The 20,561-nt window shown below is 47.8% G+C and overlaps 2 protein-coding genes across 3 annotated transcripts in view; both read left to right on the top strand.

The window, feature by feature from the left end:
* Positions 1-20,561, top strand: part of LOC142087719 (thymosin beta-15A homolog) — a 463,475-nt gene that overhangs the window by 440,604 nt on the left and 2,310 nt on the right. The window contains exon 1 of one of the 2 annotated variants that reach the window (XM_075162256.1): positions 12,017-12,106. The exons of the other annotated variant lie outside the window; for it this stretch is intronic. The gene's annotated coding sequence lies outside the window, so the exon portion shown is untranslated. Of the gene's footprint in view, positions 1-12,016; positions 12,107-20,561 lie in introns of those variants that run through there. 2 annotated transcript variants of the gene reach the window in all.
* Positions 144-20,536, top strand: PRPS1 (phosphoribosyl pyrophosphate synthetase 1). Its single transcript, XM_075162253.1, has 7 exons — positions 144-419; positions 3,317-3,500; positions 3,834-3,932; positions 9,191-9,315; positions 11,079-11,252; positions 11,947-12,106; positions 14,158-20,536. The coding sequence occupies exons 1-7, from the start codon at positions 298-300 to the stop codon at positions 14,248-14,250; spliced, it is 957 nt and encodes a 318-aa protein (XP_075018354.1). The 5' UTR covers positions 144-297; the 3' UTR covers positions 14,251-20,536.

Raw genomic sequence — 20,561 nt, 5'->3', positions numbered from 1 at the left:
GGCAGGAGCCACGCCCACCACCCTTTGTGCCAGTGCAGGGGCTGGCAGGGCCCCGCCCCTGGCCTCCACGGAGCCAATGGGAAGCGCGCTGAGGCGTGTCAATGGGGGCGAGGAGTCTATAAAGGGCCCGCGCGGCTGGCGGGAAGGGGTAAGATGGCGGAGTAGGTGCGAGTCGGCGTGGCTCTTGCTCACCGTGCCGCGTCCCCGCGCAGGAGGCGGGTGGGTCGCCGTGCGGCAGCTGGTTGCGGTACGAGGTGGAGCGTGGAGGAGGAGGGCGCCGCTGCCGCAGCCGACACCATGCCCAACATCAAGATCTTCAGCGGGAGCTCGCACCAGGACCTGTCCCAGAAGATCGCTGACCGCCTCGGCCTGGAGCTGGGCAAGGTGGTTACGAAGAAGTTCAGTAACCAGGAGACATGGTGAGGCGGGGGCGGGGCCGCACTACAGCTCCCGGCGGGCCGCGGGGGGCTGCCGCGCCGGGGTCTGCACAGCCGCCGCGCAGGGTCTGCTGGGATTTGTAGTGCGGGGCGTGGGGTGGGCGCTGGAGCCGCGGCCTGGCTCGGGCGCCCGGGGCCCTGCGGCCGGGCCCTGCCCTGGGGGAGCGGCGACTCAACGGGGGCCGCGCTCGGGGACCTCCACTGAGCGCGGAGCACTCCTGCCTGGGCCCTGCTGGGCCGCAGACCTTTAGCGCATCCCGCCCTTCTCCTGCGGGCAGCCGCTGCGCAGCCCTCGGACAGGGCCGCGGCCGGGGCCGGATCTCCCGTGGACGTCCTTCAGCCAAGGGGCCGCCGTGCAGCGCCGCTGGCTCCGCTTGAGCAGCTCCCCGCCCGGAGCCCATTTCTGTGGAGAGACGCATGGGGCAGCATGCTGATCGTGCCGTCGGGCCAGGGTTTACCGAGTGCTGGGTGAGAGGGAACAGAAATAACCGGCCCGGTAAAGCGTGGCACCCCGGGGAGCAGTGGAGCCCCGGGGGGTGGGCTTTCGTATGGGGAGAGGCCGGGGCTGCGGTGCTCCCTGGAGAGCTCCCGGCGGCGGTGAGCCATGTGCTGGGCGGCTGCACGGCCCCGGCAATGCCTCTAGCGGCCTCCGCTGAAAAGCGTCTGTCTCCCACGCGGGCTGTGCCACGGTGTACTGGGCTTCCCACAGGCGGTTTTAGTGTTTTCACTGCGCCTTGGGGGGTGCGGTGCTCCTACACGTGGAGGAAGGGGTGTGCGTCACCCGGCCGGTATGACAGATGTTGGAGCGGCGGAATTCACCAGCCGGACCTTGCTCCCACCACCCCAAAAGCTAGGAGCTGATGGGAATGCACCTCCCGGGGTTTCACCCGTGTTGATTAGCCTCTTCCATGCTCAGTCTAGACTGTGGTGACTTGAGGCTTGACAGTTTTGTGCTTAGGGTGTAGCTGGTGCCTTTAAACTACTCCGAAGAGCATCAGAGTCTTAAAGGTGTTGATAAAATTATTCAGGAAAGATCAGAGGCTGACTCCACTTTGCAGCCCATGATGCAGTTGCAGTCTTGCGGTCCGTGTTCCCTGCGAGCTCTGAAACCTAAGATTTGTCTTGTTTGCTGTATCTGTGCTTTATAAGTTTTGCTGCCATCCTACTTGAAGAAGCTAAAAGAAAGGAGAGGCTAAAAATTATTCAGAGCTCTTAAAGCTTGGTTTAGAGAAGTACACTAAGCATGCGTACGCCACACGGTATAATACAAACAATCTTGAATGATTGCTCCAACCCACTCCTTTCTTCTGGAGACTGTAATTTTTTCCAGGAGAATCCAGGACGTACACGTGACGTAGAATATTGTGTTTCTATTGCATGGGTATTGATTGTAACTGAAAACTTCGGAGATAGTACAAAGAGTTGTAGAAGAGAGTTGTGAAAAGAGTCTGTTTGGTTTACAGCCATTGCCATTGCACTGTTCTCATTGCTCGTTATTAACTGTTCTTATCCATCCAGTTGGCTAGCCAGCAGGTTTTTATGTCAGCAGGTAATGTGACTTTAAGACCTAATAGACATTTTATTTACCTTAATAAACTGATAGCAGATGCTTCCCAGAAAAAGTAAGATTGTTTTAGCAGAATAGTTCATTGATACTTTTGAACAATAAATGTCTTGAATCAGCTTAATATTAGATTGTTAGTAAGTACAGTTGGAGATGACACTTGTATGCTAACTACTGTTAACTCAGACACTTACCTAGTGGAAAGTTCTCATGCTGGCTGAAATTCTTCATGAGAGATTGGTGTATGATGTAAGTCAGTGTGCAGTAAATATGATAGTTTGCTGATAGATGTTGAGCAGTAAGACTATAAATACCCAGCAGTCATCAAAAACATGTTGAAGAAGAGGGGAGGAAGGTCAGAGAATGGAATATTAAAATTAGAAATCTACCCTAAGGTGCTCTGTAAATGAAGCCATTAGGAGTGGGTTTGGTGATTGTCTCTCTACTTCGATGAGTTCGATGTGGCAGCAGTCTGCAAAGTGGGTGAGCATCTCCAATGCAAGAAGAAAGAAACCGTGGAAGAGCTTTGTCCTTAGTAGACTGACTTCGCGTTACTTCCAAATCTGTGGCAGGCTTCTCTAAACTGAAATGTTCAAGTATTTAGTAGTTATTCCGTTCCTATGAAAGGCCTTGTACAGCATTGCCTATATGAAACCTCAAACCTAAGATACTGCTTTCTTTCCAACTCTGCCTCTGGTGCAGGTGTCTTGATACACACGCTGAAGCTGGCAGTTTGCTGTGGGCAAACAGGACCTTTGGCTTGTGTTCAGTCTCTTCATCAGCAGGGATTAGTGTGCATTACATCCAGGAGGAAATTAACCCCAAAAGCCTTTCCAAAGTGAAATGCTGGAGGGCTTCTCTGTTCAAGCCAGTGAATAGCTGTTATGAATCTAAATCTAATCATCAGCTGCAGCGTAGCTTCTGGTAGAAGTTTGGCTTGGCTTTCTCTGCTGACTGGCCATCATCCTTGCTTCCTTTGTACATGACTGCTTTTAGCTGAGGTGGTTGTACTTCTGATTCAGGGGGAACAAGGGCTGTTCTGGGGTGTTTACATGCTCAGCTTGTGTTGAGATCGAGAGTACAAGCTGAGTGCTTTTAGCCTTGCTGACTGAACCATTAAATTTGATCAGTGAGCGATGTAAAATAGTTACTGAGCAAATAAGGAACAGCGTTCCTGTTCAGCACCCTTGATTATATGACGCTGTCACCCACAGACCCTGGGGAATCTAATCCCTTGGTTGCTCTGCAGGCAGATGTAATAGCTGTGTTTTAATTTGTATTCGGATACAACTCTCCTTTCCTCATCTGTTCCTAGTGTGGAAATAGGCGAGAGTGTACGCGGGGAGGATGTCTACATTGTGCAGAGTGGCTGTGGTGAAATCAATGACAATCTGATGGAACTCCTTATCATGATAAATGCCTGTAAGATTGCCTCAGCCAGCAGAGTCACAGCTGTCATACCCTGCTTCCCTTATGCTCGGCAGGACAAAAAGGACAAGGTAAGAGATGTGGTAAAAGTTTCTACTGGGAAGATTAATGCACACCTTGAAACTCCTGACTGATGGATAGGGATTAGATGAATTTAAATATGTAGAGGAGGAGATAAAACCTATTTTCATTTCTTTAAACCTCAGGGCATCGGACTGCAAATTCATCTTTTCATAAAGATCTAGTTCTTGAAAATACACCAAGCTGTAATCGCCAGTTGATGAAAAGATGCAATGTTAATGAATACTCCTTTTAGTAACTGTGAATTATTGCCTAGAAGTGGAAGACTGACATCTTGATAAAGGAGTTGAACTTGTCTTAAATACTGTTTTTTCCTATACTAGAGTCGAGCTCCAATCTCTGCCAAGCTGGTTGCAAACATGCTGTCTGTGGCAGGTGCAGATCATATAATCACCATGGACCTGCATGCATCTCAGATTCAGGTAGGAGCTAAAATCAGGGAAGTACTTAACCTGCTCCAGTCTGAGCCTCTTTACTGCCTTGTAGGCTTTCCAGTGATCTGCTTTTTTTAGACATAGCAGTGATCAGGACTTGGGAACGTGGGACTGGAAGGGACTTGTAGGATCAGTCAGAAGAGGATGGGAGGTGGGTAACAGGTTCATCTGTAAACGAAATTATAGCTGTTCTTGATCAGACTAAGCATAACAAGTCCTGTGTAAATGAATGTTGGGTTAGTAAATGATCTGTGCAACTTTATTGCCACAAGTGACACTGTATATTCTTAACTGGTCCTTTGAGGAATTTGAGATGGAGAATGGCTTTATCAAGAGTGTTCTTAAATATTGAGTAGAGCTTTCTGATATTTACTGAGTTGTCAGGGAGAAGTGAGCAGTGCTCTGTTTGACACAGTGGCTGGTAATACTGCTGCCCTGAGGTTAGCTCTGCCTCCAGATGTACTGGCACAACTGCTTGTGAGGGTTCAGTTGACCAGGACAGTGATCTGATAGCTTGCTGCTGACAAGATGGGCAATGCCACTTGTATCCATTCAGTGCCACCCTTCCATATAAGTTGGCTTTGGTTCTCCTCCAAGCTGCTGCTGAATTGAAAATTTTTCCTGGGTTTTGCTGGCTTAGTGAACAGAATAGAATCATAGAATCATTAAGGTTGGAAAAGACCTCTAAGATCATCGAGTTCAACTGTCAACCCAACACCACCATGCACACTAAACCATGTCCCTAAGCGCCACATTTACACAGCTTTTAAATACTTCCAGGGATGGTGACTCAACCACTTCCCTGGGCAGCCTCTTCCAATGCTTGACCACTCTTTCAGTAACGAAATTTTTTCTTATGTCCAATCTAAACCTCCCTTGGTACAACTTGAGACCATTTCTTCTCATCCTATCACTTGTTACTTGCTAGAAGAGACCAACACCCACCTCACTACAACCTCCTTTCAGGTAGTTGTAGAGTGCGATGAGGTCTCCCCTCAGCCTCCTCTTCTCCAGACGAAACAACCCCAGTTCCCTCAGCCGCTCCTCACAAGACTTGTGCTCCAGACTCTTCACCAGCTTCGTTGCCCTTCTCTGGACATGCTCCAGCATCTCAATGTCCTTCTTGTAGTGAGGGGCCTAAAACTGAACACAGTATTCGAGGTGCGGCCTCACCAGTGCCAAGTACAGGGGCACGATCACTTCCCTACTCCTGCTGGCCACACTATGTCTGATACAGGCCAGGATGCTGTTGGCCTTCTTGGCCACCTGGGCACACTGCTGGCTCATGTTCAGCCGGCTGTCAGCCAGCACCACCAGGTCCTTTTCCTCTGGGCAGCTTTCCAGCCACTCTTCCCCAAGCCTGTGGCGTTGCATGGGGTTGTTGTGGCCGAAGTGCAGGACCCGGCACTTGGCCTTGTTGAACCTCATACAGTTGGCCTCAGCCCATCGATCCAGCCTGTCCAGGTCCCTCTGCAGAGCCTTCCTACCTTCGAGGAGATCAACACTCCTGCCCAGCTTGGTGTCGTCTGCAAACTTACTGAGGGAGCACTCGATCCCCTCATCCTGATCATTGATAAAGATATTGAACAGGACCGGCCCCAAAACTGAGCCCTGGGGAACACTGCTCGTGACCGGCCGCCAACTGGATTTAACTCCGTTGACCACAACTCTCTGGGCTCGACCGTCCTGCCAGTTTTTTACCCAGCGAAAAGTGCACCTGTCTAAGCCGTGAGCCGCCAGCTTCTCTAGGAGAATGCTGTGGGAGACAGTGTCAAAGGCTTTACTGAAGTCCAGGTAGACCACATCCACAGCCTTTCCCTCATCCACTAGTGGCTCACCTGGTCATAGAAGGAGATCAGGTTGGTCAAGCAGGACCTGCCTTCCATGAACCCGTGCTGGCTGGGCCTGATCCCCTGGTTGTCCTGCACATGCCTTGTGAGCGCCCTCAAGACGATCTGCTCCATAACCTTCCCCAGTACCGAGGTCAGGCTGACCAGCCTGTAGTTCCCCGGATCCTCCTTCCAGCCCTTCTTGTAGATGGGTGTCACACTGGCAAGCCTCCAGTCATCTGGGACCTCCCCAGTTAACCAGGACTGCTGGTAAATGATGGAGAGTGGCTTGGCAAGCTCCTCTGCCAGCTCCCTCAGTACCCTCGGGTGGATCCCATCCGGCCTCATAGACTTGTGAGCATCCAGGTGGCGTAGCAGGTCGTTAGCTGCTTCCTCTTGGATTATGGGGGGTTTATTCTGCTTTCCGTCCCTGTCTTCCAGCTCAGGGGGCTGAATACCCTGAGGATAACTGGTCTGACTATTAAAGACCAAGGCAAAGAAGGCATTAAGTATCTCAGCCTCTTCCTTGCCCTCAGTGGCAATGTTCCCCCCTGCATCCAATAAAGGATGGAGATTCTCCTTGGTTCTCTTCTTGTTAATATATTTGTAAAAACATTTTCGTTGTCTCTCACGACAGTGGCCAGATTGAGTTCTAGCTGGGCTTTTGCCTTTGTAATTTTCTCTCTGCATGACCTAACGAGATCCCTGTACTCTTCTTGAGTTGCCTGCCCCTTCTTCCAAAGGTGGTAAACTCTCCTTTTTTTCCTGAGTCCCAGCAAGAGCTCCCTGTTCAGCCAGGCCGGTCGCCTTCCCCGCCTGTTCTTACGGCACATGAGGACAGCCTGCTCCTGCGCCTTTAAGACTTCCTTCTTGAAGAACGTCCAGCCTTCCTGGACCCCTTTGCCCTTCAGGACTGTCTCCCAAGGGACCCTCTCAACCAGTATCCTGAGCAGGCCAAAGTCTGCCCTCCAGAAGTCCATGGTAGCGGTTTTGCTGGCCCCCCTCCTTACTTCACCAAGAATCAAGAATTCTATTATTTCATGGTCGCTAAGCCCAAGCTGGCCTCCGACCACCACATCTCCCACCAGTCCTTCTCTGTTGGTAAACAGCAGGTCAAGCGAGGCACCTCCCCTGGTAGGCTCACTTACCAGCTGTGTCAGGAAGTTCTCTTCCACACACTCCAGGGACCTCCTCGACTGTTTCCTCTCTGCCGTGTTGTATTTCCAGCAGACGTCCGGAAACTTGAAGTCCCCCATGAGAACAAGGGCTAGTGATTGTGAGCCTTTTGCCAGCCTCTTGTAGAATGCTTCATCCGCCTCTCCAGCCCGGTTAGGTGGTCTATAACAGACTCCTAGCAGGATATCTGCCTTGTTGGCCTTCCCCCTCATTCTCACCCATAAGCACTCGACCTTATCACAATCGTTGAGCTCTAGACAAGACATACATGAGCTCCCTAATGTACAGAGCCACCCCACTGCCTCTCCTTCCTCGCCTGTCCCTTCTGAAGAGTTTATAGCCATCCATTGCAGCATCCAATTGTGAGAGTCATCCCACCATGTTTCTGTGATGGCGACTAAGTCGTCGCTATCCTGCTGCACAATGGCTTCCAGCTCCTTTTGTTTGCTGCCCATGTTGTGTGCATTGGTGTAGATGCACTTGAGCTGGGCTATTGATTTCGCCCCCAACATTGGCGTGCCACCCCTAGGCTCTTCTCTAGTGAGCCTGGTTTTATCCCCTTCCCCCTTCGAACCTAGTTTAAAGCCCTCTTGATGAGCACTGCCAACTCGTGAGCGAGAATCCTTTTCCCCCTGTGAGACAACTGAACTCATCTGTTGCCAGCAGGCCTGGTGCCGCGTAAACCTCTCCATGATCAAAAAAGCCAAAATTCCCCCGATGGCACCAGCCCCTGAGCCACATGTTGATCAGGTGTGTTTTCCTTTCAGTATTCTTCCCTGCCACTGAAGGGATTGAGGAAAACACTACCTGTGCTCCTGATCCTTCCACCAATTGCCCCAGTGCCCTGAAGTCCCTTTTGATCGCTTCTGGACTTCTCTCCGCAACCTCCTCACTGCCAGCCTGTACAACCAATAGTCGGTAGTAATCAGAGGGCCCTACAGACCAGGGAGTTTCCTAGTAATGTCCTTAACCCGGGCCCCAGGGAGGCAGCAGACCTCCCTGTGGGAGGGGTCTGGTCGGCATATTGGGCCCTTTGTTCCCTTCAGAAGGGAGCAGTCTCACAGAGCAATTGAAATCTTGTCCAGAGCTGTGTAAGAGAAGTGGCAAGAGTGTAAACCAGGGAGAGGAGGGACAGCAAGCTGTAAAGTTATCAGTTTTGCCTCTTTCTACCTTGAGCAAGTGCGCTGAGACCAAGAAACCAACTCAGTGCAACTGCGAGGGGTGTGGCAGAGGGAAGGATATCTATTGTATTGCTGCAAACACTTTGAATCCTGAAGGATAAGATACCTGCTGCCTGATGAGGTAGATGAGCTGGCTGTCATTTTAACAGTTGAAAATGCAGCCATTCACACTTCAGTATAATTTCTTCCAGTATAATTTGCCCAGAAATACTTTGTCTCAGATGGAAAAAATCTATGGGGGCACAGCTGAGAAGACTTTCAGAAAGATCATGAAATAAAAGAACAGAGCCCAAGAGGGTATGCCTCTTCCCTAAGAGGCTTGGAGTTGTGATGAATGCCATAGCGTTGACCTTTCACCAGCAGCACTGATGAGATTCAATTGAATAATTGGGTTTGTGTATATAAGCTTTCAGCATCTGGCTGGTTTCAGCCTGATTCTTGTAGTTGCTGGGTTGCTGAGCGCAAAAGGAATGATGGTAGGAAAGATGTGTTACCCCCTATACCTTGAAGCGTTCCTCTAGAGTAGCTGCCCCCGCTCTCCTGCTTATTGCTCCCTGTCCAGGATTAACTTCTGGCTTTTAGTGACCTTTGAGGTTTACCTGGAGGAGTCTGCTGGGTCAGTGTAAAGTTGTGGAACCAGCTGCATTAGTTTAAAAACAAATGTTACTCAAGCGTCTTTCATAGGTTTCCTGTAGATGCAAACAGTGTAGGTAATGAGCTTTAAAGATTGACTTTATAAACAGGCAGCTAGCTGCTCTGCAAATGAGTGCGTTTGATGCTGGTTTTCTGCACCTCCTTAGGATAGAACTAGTTCCATGTTGTGAAGGTGTCAGATGTAAAGTGTTATTTATGCTGCTAAACCATTTCTGGCTCTGAAGACTACTTACATTACTATTCTGTGTATCCCAAAGGCTACTGTCCTTGCATTAAGAGAAGTAGAAAGGAAAGCTGAAAGCTGTGGAAAGGCAGTGGTTGCGTGCCTGATCGTATAGAAGGCTTCTTCCAACCGTTTTTGGAATGTGACCTTCAACTACATCTGTTCCTGTCATCTTCCTTGCAGGGTTTTTTTGATATCCCTGTTGATAACTTATATGCTGAGCCTGCTGTACTGAAATGGATCAAAGAGAATATTGCAGAGTGGAAGAACTGCACCATTGTTTCACCAGATGCTGGTGGAGCCAAGAGGTAAGCTGTCAGACAGCTAGCTTGAGGTGCTGCTTCTGTATCTTCTTGAATTCCTGAAAGTGCTTGTGACCTTATTCTTAAGACACGTTCCCTTTGCCAGCCTGCCTTCTGTAAGACAGTCTGTGGCAGCTAGTAAAGAGTGGTCAGATACTCTTCCTAGAGAATGTTTAGAAGGTTTCTTGGGCTACATGGAGAATTAAATAGCTTCTAGAATCACAGCTGCATAGGTAGGAATTGCGCAATTACTACATACCTTGGACTAAAACAGTTTTTTTTTGTAGAAGGGCAATTATGCAGGTTGAAGGAGGGAATCATGTAGCTCCTACCCCTATGCCAACACAAGGTTACTGCTGCTGGTTAATGATACATTTTTATCCAGGCTGTTTTCTTTGCAGAATTAAGGTTAGTCTGTTGAGGCGTTTTGTTACTTTATTATTCTTGATTTGAATATCTAGCTGGGACTTAAGCCTGCTGCTACTCTTCCTCTTCCCTGAGAGCAAGGAAGATAGATGGTTCCTTTCCAAAAAGCAGCAGCATATGTTATAGCACATTTCTACTTTGATAGTCTGACAATCTCCCATCTTTCTGCAGATAAATATGTCAGTTTGTGGGCAGTTCAGAATGTTATCAGTGCTTATTAGGAGAAACTAGGCTGTTCCTTGATGCTTCTGTATAAGGGCTACATGTGAATAGCAAAGGAACACAGATGTATTCTTTAATCCAGGACTGTCACATCAAAATGTTGGTGCATGCTGCCCTGATTCACATACTTCAGAGTGTTTTAAGCTATATGTTACAAACAGCCAAGAGATACTACTGCTGTAGGTTGCTGTATGTCTTCCTGTAGCTTTGTTGTGGCCCACGTATCGGACAAGACCTGTTGTATATTCAGCTGCTTCTGTAGCTTGTTGCTTAATGCACTATATGAAATGCCAAGTCAGCGAGCTATAATCTGACTCCTGAAAAACTCTTCAAAAGCCACTTAAACTGAAATGTGTCGATCATAGTTGGTGCAATATTTTATGGAGATACTGCAGAACTAAATACTTCAGTGAACAGTTTAGTTTAACAATCTTGTGTAGGACTCCCAGTCTGATCTACTGAGGCTAGGAGTCTACTCATCTCAAGTGTAGAATTTCTTAGAGGCATGTGTATTTTGTTCCTTCTCACTCTTAATGCTTTTAAAATCTTTACTATTCATCAGTATCAATATATAAAGTTTAGGTCCCTCTAGTAAGGTGGTTCTGTGGTCACTTTAACCAAAGTAAATGTGAGGTGGTGGACTTGCATTTCTTCGATGGGTACCCCTGCCACTGTCCTTGTGCCAGTACCTGTATGCATGACAATTGAATGCTTATATGAGTGCAAGTAGATCCCTGTTGTAGCACAACTTAAGCCTCTCCAGTGTAGTGTTACAAAGATGACAACTTCCCAAGCATTCTGATCGCTTCAGGTTTGCCAAACTTGCTGGGTAGGGTTTGTTTTGAGCTTTAAATGCAAATTGATTACAGTGGTCAGGATGAAAGACTGTTTTATCTTAATCTAGTTGCTATCATCGGGAGAGATTAGATCAGAGATTGCAGTTTAACTTCTTGAAGGGAAAGTAAGGTGGCAGAGTCTCTTCTATTAATTGCTTGGGAGCAGTAACAGATGTGGTGACAGCTTCTCTTACTGCAGTGGCAGTTTGTGCTTAATAGTTTTAAGAGATTCGATTGAAGCTGTTGTATGGAGTTAAGTGTTGTTTGGAACTGTTCTCTCTTCAGAGTGACCTCCATTGCAGATCGATTGAATGTAGACTTCGCCCTCATTCACAAGGAGCGCAAGAAGGCCAATGAAGTGGATCGCATGGTGCTGGTGGGTGATGTGAAAGACAGAGTGGCCATTCTGGTAGATGATATGGCAGACACATGTGGTACCATCTGTCATGCTGCGGACAAGTGAGTAGGGCTGACTGATTCTTAAATCAGCAACCTATTGTTAGTGAATGCTATGTAATGAGTTCGTCAGATTATTTGCATGTCAAGTTTCGTAAAGTAACATACAGTTTCTTGATTATCTATCTCATGTCATACAAAATAAGTAAAAAACCTAGTTAAAGTACTTAGAGTGGGAATAGCTAAAGGCCATAGTGTCACTTTTATTTGAAAATTGCTTGTATGTCTTCCACTAGACCATCACTGACTATGCTAGGTAGAACGTAAGTGCTGTCTGGTCCATCAACTTAAGGCCATAAATCTGAATTTCTATTAGAAGTAAGCTTTTCAAGCTTTGATTTCTTTCAAGCCTTCTACGCTGGAAACACCAGCATATGCAACACTCAGTATTAAATATCTGCTACCTTGTATTGGCAAAAATCACAGAAGGTGATTTGTATGATCTAGTCCAAATGTCCCAGGGCTAAGAACGATATTTTTTTTTCAATGTATACTTTGCCTGTGGTGGATTTTATGGTACTTGTTAAACTGTTTTCTTCCCCCAAATCAATAGTGGGCTGGAGGGGGGGAATCAAAGGTAGCCTGTCCCCTAAGCATATGGTATTGTCTCCTTTCATGCTTACCATGTGCCCTGCGCTAATGTCAGTTTAATACTTGCTAAGAATTTCTCATCCTTCTCCTTTTTCCCCCGCTGTAGGCTTGTGTCAGCTGGAGCCACCAAAGTTTACGCCATCTTAACCCATGGGATCTTTTCTGGGCCAGCAATTTCTCGGATCAACAATGCCTGTTTTGAGGCAGTTGTAGTCACAAACACAATACCCCAGGAGGACAAGATGAAGCAGTGCCCTAAAATCCAGGTGAGCATCTACTTTCTCTTCTGTTACTCCTGGGGGGCACTTGTCTGTCCTCGTGTTGGTGGGAAAACCCTGTAATACTGTCTGGTGCTCACAGCACGTTCGTTGGTACTGGAATCAATGGCAGTGTTCAGTAGTTCTTATTCCTATTGCTGTGGGGTAACAGACCTGTTACACTGATAAAATGGAGCTTCTAATCTAGCTCGTCTTAAACAGTTCATTTAAGTAAATTTTTTTCAGGACTTATTTTACCTAGCTCAGATCGGTGATCTAATGGGACCATGATGTAAGCAAGCAGTTGTATCTGTACACTTTGGAGGAGTGATATGCTGATGACATGTAATACTAAAGCAGAAGTAGATAGGAACTTCTGAAGTTGGTAATGCCAGCTTCAGTTGTGTATCTATCACCTATGCCCAGCCCTTTATGCAGAGTGCCCCTTCCTTTTGTGAAGCGAAGTAGGCCTGGTCGGGGGAGGGTGAATGTTTCATGTCTGGTCATAATAGCAGTGCAGGTGAGCTGGAGAGGGAGTGCAGTCTTGTCCCACGGACATGTCTTGCTGGTTTGACTAAAAGCAGTTGACACAGCTCCACAGTACAATGTTCAGATACTTGCCAAAGATAAACAAAACCACTTTGCCATCCAGATGAAAGCTAAAAGCTGGTCTCTTGATGCTCACTCTGTGTCTTGGGTTTTCCATTTAGGAAAAGTACTATGGCATTTTGTTTCCCAAGCTGAGGCTGACTTCCTGGAAGGAAAAAATTGTCTGTACAACTTGAGCCAGGCAGAACCTGAGGATTTCCTGTATTAATGGACAGCTGGAAGGTGCAGCTTTGAGCATTCAGGCATAATAGGTCCATCAGAAGCTTCAGCTACTGCTATAGCATACACACAGCCAAGGGCATCCTTCACAGCACAGATACGTAGGACACAGGCATTTGGAGAAGTTCTGGAAAGTGAATGGCACTGCTACTGTGTGTAAGTGTAGCAGGTTCCCCAGTACTGGGGTTCTGATGAAAAGGAAGCTCAACTGGTTGAAGTTGCAGTGAATTTTAAGTTGCTTTTGGAAGTAAGCTATAAGGTGATTGCAAACTGCTATTGGGTTGCATTTTTTTCAGCATTAACCTCTGGATGATATTCCTGCAACTGAGCACATCTGAAAGAAGTCTGTTCAACTTCTTTCCAAGCTCCCCACTGCAGTTAATGTAGGCAAAATGTTAAACTTGTCATTAGTATGTAAACAGCTGTAGCCAAAGATTGCAGTGGAGTAGTTTTTCAGGTTCTCACTTAACATCCTACTCTTTTACACTAACATCTGATGTTCAGTGTTGAGAAATAAAGAACTAAAGGATTTGTCTTAAGTCTCATGCTCTGTCTGCTCTGCAGCTCTTAAGTTTTTTTTCTTTCCTTCCTTAGGAGGCAAACTATCCAGAAGAAAGAAAATGTTAAATGTGGATTTCACTTAGTTTCCGTAATGCACCATGAACACGGTGCTTCTTACTGAGACTATGTATATCAAAATGCTTTAGCTGCTGTGGTTCAGAGCTAGAATTTTATTGAGACTTGATTTTCCCTCCTGTTAACTGGATCACCCCACCAGGTGGAGCCAGCACAGTGACTGGGAGCTGAGCTGCAGCACAGCAGCTTCATCTTTCTTAGACTGCTGGCAGTGATGGTAAAGTCTCATGACTCAAGGGAAGTGGTCTGATCTTGATTTAGACTCCCCTAACTTCTCCACAACCTACACAAAGTGAATAAGATAGTCCTAGGGTAAGCAGACTGAGCTTAGGGAGTCTCAGCAAAGAAAGGTGATAGTAGACTGTCATCCTGACAAAGATCAGCAGTGAAATAATTCTTGTAGTGCTGTATGTAGAAGATCTTCAGATTTATACGTAATTAAATCCCAATCCTGTGTAGAAGTCATTTGTCTGCATCTGGCATGTTATAAATTTGAGTGATGAGTTTACTTTTTAAGTTCTTCCTAACTTACCAGCCGTTCTTCCAGGCTTGATGTCTTTTCTCAGTGACACTGATGCATCTTTCTTCCCCTCCAGGTGATTGACATCTCAATGATCCTTGCAGAGGCCATCAGGAGGACTCATAATGGGGAATCTGTCTCCTACCTATTCAGCCATGTCCCTTTATAACAACAGATGCCAGCTGCTGCTTGTATGGCTTTTTTTAAAACCAAAAGTTGTTCAGCTTGTTGTAAAGTTCAGTAGAAGACTCTGTTTGTTCCAGTGCAGTTCTCCACAGCTCCTCCTGCTTAAGTCAGGCTTACTGACTGATCCCAACACTGGGAGGCTGGCGGGGGAAGCTTATCTCTGTAACACTCCCAACTCCACCAGCAACCCTGTGCATTGGGGCTCATGAGTAGTATTGACTCAATTCTGCAGATCTGTGGAGAGCGGGACTGACACATGGCTAATTGCCACAATTATTTTTGTGGGGGGGAGGGAGAGGGTTTGTCTGTGGGCAGGGTTAGATGATCTGGCACGTGCACCCTAAATTGTTTGGGAAGTAGAGCTCCCTAGGACATGTTGATCTGGATCTACAGCAAGAGTCTGGGAGACTGCTGGCTGTCTTACCACTCTATACCTGACAGAAGCCCTTGAAGAGCAGTGGGGAAGGCTTGTATCTTGGCAAAGCTTGACCCTAGGTGAAGCCCTGGGGAACACCTGGGAGGTGGTTCTGCTACAGCTTCCTCCCACGAAAGGAGATCAGTGTAGCTTGCAAACTTGAATTCATCTTAATTATTAATGAAATAAAATGCCCTTTAGCGTGCTACACCACAAAGTGAAGGTGAGGGTATAGTCTGTGCAGTACTGCCTTGCTGTGGTGAAGGTGCATCCTGGACAAGCATTCTTCTCCCTCTTATGTAGAGGACTCGTGGTGGTTGTGTGCTTTAGTTCCTAGTGTAGGCTAAAACCAGTTCCTCATTTTTACAGCTTACTGATAGCCTTGCTAGCGATTAGAGGACTGCTGTCATGTACTATAGCTGCACCTTGACTGGCTGTGCAAATCCTTGATCCTTTTTTTACCAGTACACTAGTAAACTGAGCCTCTTTATCCCATAGTAGCTTGGTTGTTGCATCTAGCAAGTGCCTGCTCAGACGCTGGAGTGACCTAATACGCAACAGCTTTGTGTCCAGCTGTCTTAGCGTCTCATTGCCTGCAATCCTGTTGTCCTGTAAGTTACTGACACATTCTGGTTGCTTGTCCTGATCACTGTCTGCCTTGCCTTGAAAGCGTTGCTCCTTGCAAAAGATCTTTAAACCAAGGAGCATAGGAGGTTGCAGGACTACAAAACCTGAAGAAGCCCTTGGAGTGGGTCTGATGCTGCTAATGGGTGCTTACGGCAATGGGTTGAAGAGGCTGGTGAAACATAGTACTGGGAAAACTGTAGATCTAACACCAACCTGACGGGCAGCAAAGTGCCTGAAAGAAAAATACCAAAACTAGAGTTGGCTGAGGCTCCCAGGTGTAATAAGTATCATCTGAAACTTGAATACTTAGTAACTGTACCAGACAATCGTAAGGTAAACTGTTAAGTCTCTCCTGGACTCTTATGGCGTTATAGACCAAGCTGTTTTATGCATTGGTTTTTATAAGCACTCCTCTTTTATTTGTTTTTGAGCTGGAGGAAGGGAAAAAGGGAAAAGAAGGAACTTGAAGTTACTTGCTAGAGTAACCAGCATGGCTTTGAGAGGCTAGGGGCTGGGGTATAAGTGGAACTAACTAAAAGACTTGGTTAAGATCTAGGGAAGTACTTCTTTAGTTGTGCCTTTTACTGAAGACTTCTCTCCCTTCCTAGAACTCCTGGCAACCTTCCTAGGACTCCTGGCAACCTTAACACTTCTATTACAGTATAGAGTTTTTCTTCTTGTATAAGAATTGGTGTTTGTCTGGAAAGTGTGTGTCTCTTGCTTCTTTGCTTCGCATCCTGCACTGAGCTCTTCCGAGAGTCTGATTCCTGCCTCCTGTATTGGAGCCCCTGCTGCCGCACTGCCAATGCCCTGCGAGCCGAGAGCCAGGACATCGGAGCAGCGGTGTGAGGATTTTCAGCAGCATTTGTGTTTAAACTTAAGACCTGATGAAGGAATTAAACTTTTATTTAAAAAATATGGCCTCTGCCTATAAATGCTTCTAAAAACCTTACAAAGGTGATATGCATCTTCTGAGTTGGGTCACTTGCAAGGTAGGTCATGGAGCAATGTTATTTGGAAGGGACCTTGGAAGGTCATCTGGTTTAACCTTCTTGCAGCAGGGTTGATTGAGGTTCAGCTTGGCTGTGCTCACTTTGCATGGAAGAAAAAGCTTGGGACCAAGCTACTTTTCTTACTGGGGAGCGGCTTTTGTCTGTATCTGATTTCCTAGACTTAATTGTTAGAGGTGGTAGTGCATTTTCTCTTGTACTGTTCAATTACGTATCTGAGCAGATCTGTTCACATAATGTTCAGGCAGGGGAAAACCTGAATAGTTCAGCAAGTACAAATGAAGAATTGCTAAGTATCTTGCACAAAGCTAATGATCGGAGGCAGCAGGATTATGTCCTGAGAAGCACTTGTTCTGACTAAACCATGATCCTTTCTCATTGTGTATTGTAGACTGGGAAAGTATAAATGAAGTCAGAAGGATGAGATGGCAGGTCTAGAGAAAGGTTTTTGGCCTTACAATAGACTTCCAGGCCTAGATTGAACATTGCTTCAGGAAGCATGACCATGGCCTCAGGTAGAATTTTGCTGAGGATTACTACTGTCATTCATGTGTTAAAATATATTTCAGTACTGGTCAACAAATAAGTGAACTGTATATTTTTTTTTCCTCAAATAGCAGGGGGGGTAATGTGGGTCTTGTCAGCATGATGTAGAAGACTTCACCTTCCTTAGAGAAGAAACAGAACATGAGCTTTACAGCTAAAAATCTGCACAAAGATGATCATTGCTATTGGTGTGTATATACTGTTTTCTTAGTTACTTTAATAAAAGCTGGGGGTTGGAGTGGGGGATGGCACAGACTTATAATGCTGTATGACAGCACTGTAGCTCTTAAAAGGATGGGTGATACACAGGGTATGAGAACTGTCCAAGGAGGTAAAACTTTTCTGCTCTGGAGACCTCCTTCAGATCAGAAGGGCTGGACACTTTATCAAAGTTCCTTCCCAAAATTAAAAAAAAAAACTTTCTAATTACTAAACCTATTTGTAGGCAGGTTGTGACTGATGGACTAGAAGTGACCATTGTGCTATTAGAGTAAGTATGGCTACCTTTAACACATGCACGTAGTAGAATTAAAGCACTCTTCTCCCTGGCCGGGACAATCATGGATGTAGTACCAGGCAGCCATGGGAAGGCTGTCCTTTCATTGCAGCATGGGCTTGGAGGAAACCAGCCCCTGAGGTGTGAATGGCAGAGAGCCAAGTTCCTCCAATGTCCTCCAAGTTTGGGAGTGATGCAGGGATCATCAAGCCCAGGCAAGTTCAGCTCCAGCAGCATCAGCTGTGCTGTGAAGCACTTGTGCTATCTTGACCTACCTGCTGTGGTGGTGGTGATTCTTCAGCTGTCCTAGAGAGCTGCTGGAGTGAGCACGGAGCATGCAGAGTGCTCTGGAGGTGAATTGTGTGGTGTCTTTTCAGGCTTTCTTCACAGCTGCTGAAGAAATACCATAGAAAGCAGGTCATTTCCCCAGGAGAAAATCCCAAGCGAGTAATTTGCCGTGCTTTCATAGTTGGAGAGCTGGAAGAGCAGGACAGAGCTATAGCAGCTTGCTGTGCCACAGACACAGCTAGAGTGTGGCTGCAGGTGTGCAGATGCTGATACTGGTGCCAGTAGCTGTCTCATGTCTGTCTGCTGCCTGCTGTAAAAGCAGCAGCAGAAGGGAACACATCAATCAGAAGTCCTGTGTCTTAGCCTAGCTCACCTGCCTGGGTAGCTGAAGTTAACACGCAGAGTGGGGATGCCTTAAGCCACTGCGAAAGCTGGGCTTACTATTTGTGCCTTGCAGGCAGCAGGACTTGTCCGCTGTTTGGAGCAAGACGAGACACGTCTCAAATTGCTCTCACCAGCAGCTCCCTCCTGCTGCTTCTCCCTGTGCCTTACTAGTGCACAGATGATTTCTCATCTCCTAGAGCTGGTGTTTCTGTGATCTAGAGAAGCAGCAGCTTGCCTTGCTGCTTTTGGGCAATGGGGAAGTAGTAAGAGTTAACAGAAAGCCCTTCGCCTGAACTGCAAGGAGCAGCAAAATCCAAGGGAGGAATGAGCCCTGGTGTAAGACACAACAGCCTGAGAGTGCTGGCTGCTTCCTGGGGCTCTCTGCTCCTGCCCTGGTGGAAGGAAAGAGTCGTGGCAGGAGGCTGGGGTTAAAAATGAGCAGGAAAAAGTAAACTGTGGCCCTGCGGAGTAGGGGGACTGGCTCACAGTTGGGCAGTGGTGGCTGAAGGAGGTCAGGTCTGGCTGGCTGCGGTGGTGCCCTGCCTGTCCCTGTAGGCAGGAGGCTGAAAAAACCTCTCTGATCAGATAGAGAAAACCTCCTGCCTCCTCCTTCCTGTAGAAGAGAATAAAGCATTCCTGGAACTGGCCCTCAGCAAGGCTGTATCTGAGCCCTGACAGCCTTGTTCTGAGGGAGATTTAAAACTCATCTAAAATGGCTGGCAGTCGTTCTTTTCTATTTCGGGTCAGGGCTGTTTTCGCTTTTCCCCTATCTGTTGATGTCTCAGTTCTTTTGTTATAAATTATTGAAAGCAGAAATACCAAAACACATAAGAAAGAAGCAGGTTGTGCGGTTATGGAAGGCTTTGCAAATTTGTCAGGGGAAAAAGCTTTTGCTGGGTTATAAGCTCCTTTCTTGTTCTTTGTGCAAGATGGGTTTTAAGAGCTACCCAGCAGCAGCCCCACACCTTGCCTGCTGGAAATGCAGAGGGTTGGCTTTAAAGCTGCTCCGGCTGTGGTTTGTAGGAGCGTGGCAGTGCCTGTGTGGCCGTGGCTGGCTCGGGGAAGGGGGAGCTCCCCTTCCCCTGCCTGCGCAGCCATAGTGGCAGCTTTGTGCCCAGACAAAGACCCCCGGGGTTTGCAAAGCGCTGCAGCATCGAGGAGATGCAACATGTCGCACAGGGGCTGCGCCTTGGCTGGCAAGGGGCTGTGCATGGGGAGGACAGGAACCAGATCCTTTCGCGCTCGCTGCCTGATGGGGACAAAAGCTACAGCAGTCTGTGCAGCATCCGCAAAGAAGCTGAGAACAGGCATAGAAAGAGGGGGAAGCTGGGGGGAAGGCAGGCACAGCTGGAGAGTAAACACACGGTGAAACACTTGTCTGACTATTTGCATAAAGGCAAAAAGGATTTCCTGCTTTCATTTTGAAACTGGGTGTGTTTTTTGTTTCCTTTTGGCTGTGTAGGAAAAATGAGGCCTTTGTCAGCTCAGGGTGGGCTTTGTGATGCAGGCTCTGCAGGGTGGGTTTGAAGGATGCTCGTGAAGGCAGCCTTGCCTGGGCTTGCTGCTCCTGGCTATGTGGCACTCTGCAAACCTGGCCCTGCCCAGGGGGGCGCAGCACCAAACCAAAGCTGCTCTGGGAGCAGCCTGGCCTGGGGCATCTTCCTCTCCCACCGGGGGATGGGGACTCGAGGCTGTTTGCCGTCCAAACTTCTCTCAGAGTAGCAATCACATCTTAGGACCTTAGATCTTTGCCTTTTCTGCATACACCTACCATTGGCATTTCTTTAATTCAGAGCCCCCTTGCTGGCTGGAGCGGGAAGGTACCTGTGTCCTCAATGCTTGCTGCAAAGGGCCATCTCCGGCCAAGACCTGCTGTTGCTGGCGAGTATGAAGTCCCCCTGCCACGATGGCAGTCTTCTAGCTAAAAAACACAAAGCAAATGTTTCCTCAGGCTTGCTGGGGATTTTCTCTGCAAAATCTCCAATAAGCCTGGAGAGAAACGCAGAGGCTGGCAGGCCAGGAGGAGGTGGAGGCGGGTGTGAGAGTTGCTGCAGCGCAGCTACCCCTGGTGCTCTACAGCAGGTTCCCGCTCGCCATGACACCAGGATCTCTGCAGAAGGGTTTTGGCAAGCCTGCCGTGGGGGTCAGGATGTTTGGGTTTTTTTCTCCTCATTCCCTTCAGCACCTACAGGACCCTACTGCAAGGCCTCCCAGGCATCCTGGCCCTCCAACCACTCCCCATCCTGGTGACCAGGGTGCAGGTGCCCCCTGGACCTCCACTACCGTTCCTGCTCCACAGCCCAGCTGGGAACAGATAGGCTGCCTGCACTTACACTCAGCTTTTTCCCCCCAAAGGTATTTTTTCCACATGCACCCCAGCCCATCTGGTCTGTGCTAGCTGCCCCCCAGGCTTTCTGCACCCTATTGCCTTGCTACAGCCAAGTGAGAGCCTCTGCCCACGAGCATGGTCTGCTCCTTGCCTAGCCACGCTGCTGCTGCTGCTTTAGTGACCGGATCTCCTCAGGAAG

The sequence above is a fragment of the Calonectris borealis genome, chromosome 13, assembly GCF_964195595.1.
Source record: "Calonectris borealis chromosome 13, bCalBor7.hap1.2, whole genome shotgun sequence".
NCBI lineage: Eukaryota > Metazoa > Chordata > Aves > Procellariiformes > Procellariidae > Calonectris > Calonectris borealis.
Note: the sequence above shows the minus strand (reverse complement) of the source record. Positions and strands in the feature narration are given on the sequence as shown.